Here is an 8,891-nt window from a genome sequence, read left to right as displayed (position 1 = left end):
TCATTCCTTATTCTTCCCAGTAGGAGCAAAGTTATTTGCAATTACGCTACCTGGCGGACAAAACCAGATGAAGGTTGGCAACCTCACCCTCCTGTATGATTTTGGTAATGAAACCGTCAGAATTACACACACACCATGGAGGAAATGACACAGAACACAACTTTTAGAATACAACAGTTTTATTTAGGCATTGATCCATAACAAAAAGTACCCCCCCCTTTTTTAATGTCACAGCTCTAAGCACTGATCTGACCGATGCCTGTACAGAACTGTAGAAATGATTTTAGTCATGTAGCAAACGCTCAGAGCAATTTATGAGCGCAATTAGGGTTAAAAAAAAGTGCCTTGCTCAACGGCACACCAACTGATGTTTCACCTAGTCTGCTCAGGGATTCGAACCAGCGACCTTCCAGTTACTGGCCCAACGTTCTTAACCACTAGGCTCCCTGCCCCCCCATTTCCAGAGCCAAAATAAGAAAAAAATATAACACATTACAAAGAGTTGCCTCCCACACAAGGAACCAATGAAACTAGCGAGTGCTGATGGGAAATGTGTGGTGATCCTCAGAGCCCAGGTGGATTCCCTCTCCTCAGTGCTGACAAGGCCCACAGAGCACCACTCTGCTCTAGATGTCCTTGATAACATCCTCCAGCTCTTCTTTGGAATACATGTGGAAGGTCTTGCCTGGCTCTATTGTAGCCAGCTGAAGGGGTGAGAGGGGAGAGAAGGTTAGCACACAAACAAACATGTGATGAGTGATATGTTTTGGTTGATTGCTGCCTATCACCCTAACGATATCTGGTACACCAGTAAAACAGGAAAATTAGTCCCGCTAGGACTAAGGCTCAGCAGACCTGAATTTATGGTAAACAATACAATATGACAATAGCTCCACCCAGACGTCTGGTAGGCTTAGTGAGGCTTACACCATATTGCTTAGATACAACAACTTCCACATGTGCAATAGATGTCTCGACTAGAAGTAGGGTCAGTGGTTGAGACTGAAGGATTAGAGCTCACCTCAATGTTGGTGGCATTCAGCTTCTCCTCCATCACCTGCTTTAGGATGGTGAGGGATGACTTGATGGCCTCTTTTAACGTCATGGACTGGAGAGGCCACCCAGAGAGAAAACAGAGGTCTTGGTTAATAAATAAAATAAGGCTGTCACCCCTGTGATAGGATGGAGAATGAAACCAACTGACAATCTGGTGGAATTGTGGTGGGTGATGGAGGAAGGAGAAGGTTGGCGGGTGATGAAGGAAGTAATGAAGGAGAAGGTTGGCAGATGATAATAATGATAGTAACAGAGGAAAGGGAGATTGATGAGAGGGATGGTGGTACCTTGTGGTAGACCTCCTGCAGAGAGCTCTGGGCTCCCTCAGAGGCAGAGCCGATGGCCCGGGCATCACACTGGACAAAGGTGCCTGATGGGTCCATGTGGTACCTACACACACACAAAGTTGAAAACTCAGGGGGTGTAGAATTTCAAGAGACATTGAAGACTGAAGGTTTGGTTCTCATGAAAAGTCAGCACAAGTCCTGGATTAGAAATGAGGTATGAGAGATTTTGCCCAAACCAATTTCGATCACACTAAAACAAAGTGTTAAACGTATGTTGAATAAATAGATTAACGTACAGCTGGGGCCCTTTCTCATCCAGTCCACCAAAGAGAAGCGCTACACCAAAGGGCCGGCTCTGAGGAGAGAGAACCACAGGGAATGAGTACAGTGTGACGCCTCACAGCTGTGGGAGAAATAAGTGACAACTAGCTGGAAAAGTGCTTTCAACCTCTACCAGTTTATATGAATTAATACATCACTGAATTAATGAAAAAGTGAGCAATACGCAAGTGAGTTGATCTTCGAGGTTTTGTCTCATCGTTGTGTGATCACTAACCATGGCTCCAGGGTCTGCATCCTCCTCTCCAAACTGCAGGGCCAGGTTAGACACGGCCTGGGTCACACTCTCCACTGTCATGGTCTCATTGTAGGTGAACCAGTGGTTCTGGAAGGGGACAAACAAAGCAGGGTTAAAAAGAAAAGAAACTAAAAATCTTTACATATCAAGTAGTTGAGGATCTGAAATGCTTTACTTTATGTTGTACAAAACTGCTTCACAAGTAGTTCACAATGTAGTGTGCATCTCATAAGTACAAACATCAGCCATGTGTCCATTTTTTACCTCGATAGTATAGTAATGTCCAGTTTGAAAATGCACGTGTACTTGAATTCAGCCAACTCAACACTTACCTGTGTCTCCACTCTTGCTTTGTCGATAAGAGTCTTGGCATCAGCTATCAAGCCACTCATAGCACAACCTGAGGAGAAGAGACGGACGCTGAAAAACCTTTGACTACTAATCTCTGAAACACGGCCTATAGAAGGCCTCTTTTACACAGTGGTGCTTATCTTAAAATAATTCCTGATACAATAATATGTTGAGCCCATAGAAATTATTCTGACTGCTTCATCCAGTTACCTTTCATTTTCCCAGAATGATTGAGAACACTTGTTTTCTCCATAGACCAGTCATGAGTTACACAAACAACCCGAGCTCCGATAAGTGTTCACCTCTGTGTGTTGTTTGACAGTGTCTGCCGCTGCCTAGTCCCTTCTCTGGCTGCTTACCGATGTGGGTGTCGATCTCCACAATCTTCTCGATGCTGCTTGGCTCCATTAGAGGAGATGTTATCCTCTTCTCCACGGCCAGACACACCCCCTCAGATGTCTGGATGCCAATGGCTGTGGAGCCCAGCTGAGAGACAACAGGTGTTCAGACTCTTGTTGATAGAAACGTCATATGCAAAGATGACCAGCTGTCCCCAGTCCCACCCTCTGAGGTTTATACTTCAGTACTGTATTGTTATGTAGCCTAGACTTGTCTACATACTACATATTCTGTGCTAATATACCTTGACTTCCCATTCACTAGTATTTAAGATGGCTGCACTTGTTACGCACAACAGTTGTGTACTTAAGTGTGTCTACTTTATTTTACAGCACCAATTAAGGCATAATTGGAGAGGCAGGTAGCCTATTGGTTGGAGAGTTGGGCCAGTAACAGAAAGGTTTGCTAGATTGCATCCCTGAGCGGACACAGTAAAAATCTGTCCTACTGCCCCATAACAAGGCAGTTTAACCCACTGTTTCCCAGTAGGCCATCATTGTAAATAAGACATTTGTTCTTAACTGACTTGCTTAGTTAAATAAAGGTAAAATATTATTTTTTGCCAAAATATGGCATTTTTTGTTTAGCACCTTGCCCTGTCAACCTTAGTATTATCTTGAGCATGAATTCAATTAAGTATATTATTTTGTATAAGTATGTCTTTCCCGAGGAAGCTACTATTGAAGGTGAAGTGTAATGTGTGTTCTTGTGATATTGAATTTGATGTTTCTAAAATACCTTAATCGCCTCAATAGCATATTCCACTTGGAACAGTCGTCCCTCTGGAGAAAAGGTGTTTACTCCTCTGAAAAAAAAGAGGATAGATTTAGTGCCCTGAAGTTCCAATAGCTATTCCGTCAGTACTGTAAAGGTTAGAAGAGCTTTCTAGATGAACGGAGGTAACGTAAACTTCTTTCTCAGCACAAAATATACCAGTCTGGAACACGACCATTTTGCAATTAGCTACTGTAGCTAACTAACTTTAGCTAAGTGAAAGTGAAAGAAACCAACGTTAGCTAGCTAGCGTTATCCAGCAAACTATCACGGCAATTTCAGTGATATATTATAATATAACATTAAGGAATGATTAATACACAGATGTTCACCAGACATAACAAGTGCACAAACCACCTAGCTAGCAGTAGCTAGCTAACCAACTAGATGGCGAGCTAAATAACATGGTATTGTGCTGGTACGTGTGGAAGTTAGCTACGTTAATTGTTAGCGGCTAGTTAGCCCGATGTCGTGACAATGCAGTTCCGAGTCTTAACTTACCTGTCGTACTCCGATCTCGTCAAAAACATCTTGAAGGTGTTAGATCTGTAAACAAAAACACTTTGTTGAAGAGACGCGATTGGGAACATGCAATTAAAACACGAAATGTAGCGTTAGCTCGTGTGTGGGAACCTGCAGATGGGTAGGAAAGATCTGTGTAGAGCAGTAGCTACATTAACACCACCGGCATTGGTTCAGAAAGTTAGAGCTAGCAAACTACATTTATATGGTAACGTTACACTCTACGATACTTTCACACAACATTATGTATGGATCATACAACTATAATGGAAAATAATGTTGGATTCGCAGTCAAGAAAGATAATACTATTTGCCTACCACCCGCTCTGGATCGTAGAATGAGTTCGCTTGTTTCTACAGGAAGCGTGTGCGTGCTCAAACACACGGAGAGGGAAATGCTTCCTCTTCGTCTTTGATGAGGTTTAGGGGTGGTTGGCATAAAATATATTTCAATACCGCCCCCAACTGGACTATAATATAAATCCATTATACCCTGTGACACAATATGGGAAAAGGAAAAAATAATAACTAACACTCATACACTCTAACACTCATACACTCATTAAAAACCCACTACCACATTCCACTACATTGACCCTATCTACTCCTGAACCAAATACTTCTCCGCAGCTATCTATTTTCTGTGATATACATTCAATTTCTGCGGTACAGTTGATAACCATTGCTATGAACGCTAAGATGCCAACCTTACTGAAGCATACAGTATTCAGACACCTTGACTTTTCCCACATTTTGTTACGCTACAGCTTTATTCTAATATTGATTAGATAACATGTTTTCCTCATCTATCTACACACAGTACCCCATAATGATGAAGCGAAAACAGATTTTTCGAATTTTTGCAAATTTATATAAAAAAAATATTTAAAAAACGTATTTACTTAACTATTCAGACCCTTTGCTGTAAGACTCGAAATTGAGGTAATGTCAAATCAAATGTCACATGCGCAGAATACAACAGGTAGACCTTACAGTGAAATGCTTACTTACAATGCTTAACCAACAATGCAGTTTTAAGAATAAAAAGAAACTATGAATCAAAAAATAAAAATATAACAAATAATTAAGGAGCAACAATAACATAACAGTAGTGAGGCGATATACAGGGGGTTCAGGTACAGAGTCAATGTGCGGAAGCACCAGTTAGTCAAGGTAATTGAGGTAATATGTACATGTAGGTAGAGGTAAAGTGACTATGCATGGATAATAAACAGAGAGTAGCAGCAGTGGGAAAAAAAGAAGGGGGGTGGAGACAATGCAAATAGTCTGGGCAGCCATTTGATGAACTGTTGAAGAGTATTATGGCTTGGGGGTAGAAGCTGTTAAGAAGTCTTTTTGACCTAGACTTGGTGCTCCGGTACTGCTAGCCGTGTGGTAGCAGAGAGAACAGTCTATTACTTGGCAATTTTTTTAGCCTTCCTCTGACACCGCCTGGTATAGAGGTCCTGGATGGCAGGAAGCTTGGCCCCAATGATGTACTGGGCCGTACGCACTGCCCTCTGTAGTGCCTTGTGGTCGGAGGCCGAGCAGTTGCCATACCTGGAGGTGATGCAATCAGTCAGGATGCTCTCGATGATGCAGCTAAATAACATTTTGAGTCTGTGAGGACCCATGCCAGATCTTTTCAGTCTCCTAGGGGGGAATAGGCACTGTTGTGCCCTCTTTACAACTGTCTTGGTGCATTTGGACCATGATGGTTTGTTGATGATGTGGACACCAAGGAACTTGATCTCTCAACTCTCAAAAAGCTCTCAAGTTTCATCCTGTTTCCATTGATCATCCTTGAGATGTTTCTACAACTTGATTGGAGTCCACCTGTTGTAAATTCAATTGATTGGACATGATTTGTAAAGGCACACACCTTTCTATAGAAGGTCCCACAGTTGACAGTGAATGTCAGAGCAAAAACCAAGCCATGAGGTTGAAGGAATTGACCGTAGAGCTCAGACAGGATTGTGTCGCGGCACAGATCTGGGGAAGGGTAACAAAACATTTATGCAGCATTGAAGGTCCCCAAGAACACAGTGGCCTCCATCATTCTTAAATGGAAGAAGTTCAGACTCTTCCTAGAGATGGCCGGCCGGCCAAACTGAGCAATCAGGGGAGAAGGTCCTTGGTCAGGGAGGTGACTTAGAAACTTAGCACTTAGAAAACTAGGACTTGTTGTTTTTTTTAATTCCCTCTCAAACACCAGTATTGCCATACACATTATTTTCACAATTTACTCAACCTATTTGTTTGTATTTTGTGCCTTTAATTAAGAACAAGGTTGTAACTTTGTCATTGGTGAAAACACACAGAAAACAGTACAGGTGAGGAAAGTACCCCAAACACACTGGACCCTTTATTCTGCCACTCAAAGTACTTACAGTGTTATAGTAGGTAATGAATGCAGTTTACCCTCAGTGTCTCTACCAGTTCTAAGTGAATGAACAATTGATTGCATGATTCTCATTGCCCTATTAATCTTATTGCTGTCAAGTCTAATGCTGCTAATGCATTTCTTATGAAAGGTTTTAGGATAAAATGTTACTAAAAATATGCCCCCTTAAGAAGCTGTTGATTCATGTTTAGTAATACACTCCAGCAGTAGATGTTTTTCAGTGGTAGTGATTTTTAACGAGCAATACAATCTCTTTTTGGATCTATGTAGCAGATACAGCAATGTGTCTTCATGCCTGAAAATAACTGGCGATAACAAGCCATTGTAACTTGTGATTAATCCGAAAAGGAGTCTCACTTGAGCTTGTTGCTACTAGAGCACCCCTGTTACAGAAGGTGGAGAGATAAAAAAGAGAGAGAAATAAAGAGAGGAAATAAGAATCATATGGGGCGGGGACACAAAACAAACATTTCTATCTATGGCAAAATGTAAAGAGCTGCAGGAAATTTGCTATAAAACAGCGCATGAAATGAGTTATTAATTTGTAAAAGGAAATTTACTCTAAAACATACATTTTCTGTCTCCGCTAAAATGTTTTGCTCGCAAGGTGGGGATCCCCCTCACTGACACTCTTTTCCCACTCATACCCCCTTTCCCCACTCACACTATCACCCCACTCACACTGTCACCCCACTCACACTCTTCCCCCACTCCCCCACTCACACCCCCTACCCCCACTCACACCCCTTCCCATTCCCCCACCCACTCACACTCTTCCCCCACTCACACTCGTATTCCACTCACACTCTCCCCTCACTCACACCCCCTTCCCCCACCCACTCACACTCTTACCCCACTCACACTCTCACTCCAATCACACTCTCACCCCACTCACACTCGTACCCCACTCACAATCGTACCTCACTCACACTCGTACCCCACTCACACCGCCTTCCCCCACTCACACTCTCACTCTCACCCAACTCACACTCTCACCCAACTCACACTCTCACCCAACTCACACTCGTACCCCATTCACACTCTCACTCTCACCCAACTCACACTCTCACCCAACTCACACCACCTTCCCCCACTCACACTCTCACCCCACTCACACTCTCATCCCACTCACAACGCCTTCCCCCACTCACACTCTCACCCCACTCACACTCTCACCCCACTCACACAACTTCCCCAACTCACACTCTCACCCCACTCACACTTTCACCCAACTCACACCACCTTCCCCCACTCACACTCTCACCCCACTCACACTCTCATCCCACTCACACTCTCACCCCACTCACACAACTTCCCCAACTCACACTCTCACCCCACTCACACTTTCACCCCACTCACACCGCCTTCCCCCACTCACACTCTCACCCCTCTCATACTCTCACCCCACTCACACTGACTCATTACCCCCTTCTTAGCAGTTTCACACCCACTTACGCACCTTATACCCCTTATCTCACATATACCTACTCATACCCCCTTACCCCACTCATACACCTCAACCCTCACACAACCCAACCCAGCTCACCCACCCCAACCTTCACCCACCCCAACCAAGCTCACACCCCCCAACCCACACCCTAATCTCATTCCAAGACAATCCCAGCGAAATGAGCAAATAGTCTGATGGACCAACACATTAAACTTGGCCTTCGTTAGCCACTATAGAAAGATCGGGAGAAACCCCAGACGCATAGGCATTCACTTAATTGGCTTAATCTACCAACCAATTATCTCCCACAACACCTTCCCCCTAATCCTCCTCTGTACGTGTCTTGTGCAACTCTGTTTATAGAGCCACACCTCGCAGTTGTGTGATTCACTCAAATTAAATTATTACAAATACTTTACTCAGTTGGGTCACTCCCGTAGAATGATATGGTCACTCCCACCAAGGCCAACTTTGAGTCGATGTCTCAGGCTTATATACACTGTGCGCAATAGCCTGGGGACGAGGGTACACACCAACCCCAATTCAGGTCGCACACCACAACCCTCACACACCCAATCCCAGCTCACACACCCAATCCCAGCTCATACACCCCATCCCAGCTCACACACCCCATCCCAGCTCATACACCCCAACCCAGCTCACACACCCCATCCCAGCTCACACACCCCATCCCAGCTCATACACCCCATCCCAGTTCACACACCCCATCCCAGCTCATACACCCCATCCCAGTTCACACACCCCATCCAAGCTCACACACCCCATCCCAGCTCACACACCCCATCCCAGCTCATACACCCCATCCCAGCTCACACACCCCATCCCAGCTCATACACCCCATCCCAGCTCATACACCCCATCCCAGCTCACACACCCCATCCCAGCTCATACACCCCATCCCAGTTCACACACCCCATCCCAGCTCATACACCCCATCCATCCCAGCTCATACACCCCATCCCAGTTCACACACCCCATCCAAGCTCACACACCCCATCCAAGCTCACACACCCCCAACCCAGCTCACACACCCCCAAATCACCTCACACA

The 8,891-nt window shown here is 44.5% G+C and overlaps 1 protein-coding gene across 1 annotated transcript; it reads right to left on the bottom strand.

The window, feature by feature from the left end:
* Positions 1 to 161: 161 nt before the first annotated feature.
* psma5 (proteasome 20S subunit alpha 5) lies at positions 162 to 4,399 on the bottom strand. Its single transcript, XM_046335504.1, has 10 exons — positions 4,285 to 4,399; positions 3,946 to 3,990; positions 3,409 to 3,475; positions 2,631 to 2,757; positions 2,253 to 2,320; positions 1,900 to 2,007; positions 1,640 to 1,698; positions 1,344 to 1,446; positions 1,022 to 1,108; positions 162 to 704 (listed from the first exon to the last, which is right to left on the bottom strand). Exons 2-10 carry the CDS (start codon positions 3,972 to 3,974, stop codon positions 627 to 629), a joined length of 726 nt encoding a protein of 241 aa, XP_046191460.1. The 5' UTR covers positions 3,975 to 3,990; positions 4,285 to 4,399; the 3' UTR covers positions 162 to 626.
* Between the last annotated feature and the right edge of the window lie 4,492 nt (positions 4,400 to 8,891).

This window comes from Oncorhynchus gorbuscha, linkage group LG03, assembly GCF_021184085.1.
Source record: "Oncorhynchus gorbuscha isolate QuinsamMale2020 ecotype Even-year linkage group LG03, OgorEven_v1.0, whole genome shotgun sequence".
NCBI classification, from domain to species: Eukaryota; Metazoa; Chordata; class Actinopteri; order Salmoniformes; family Salmonidae; genus Oncorhynchus; species Oncorhynchus gorbuscha.
Note: the sequence above shows the minus strand (reverse complement) of the source record. Positions and strands in the feature narration are given on the sequence as shown.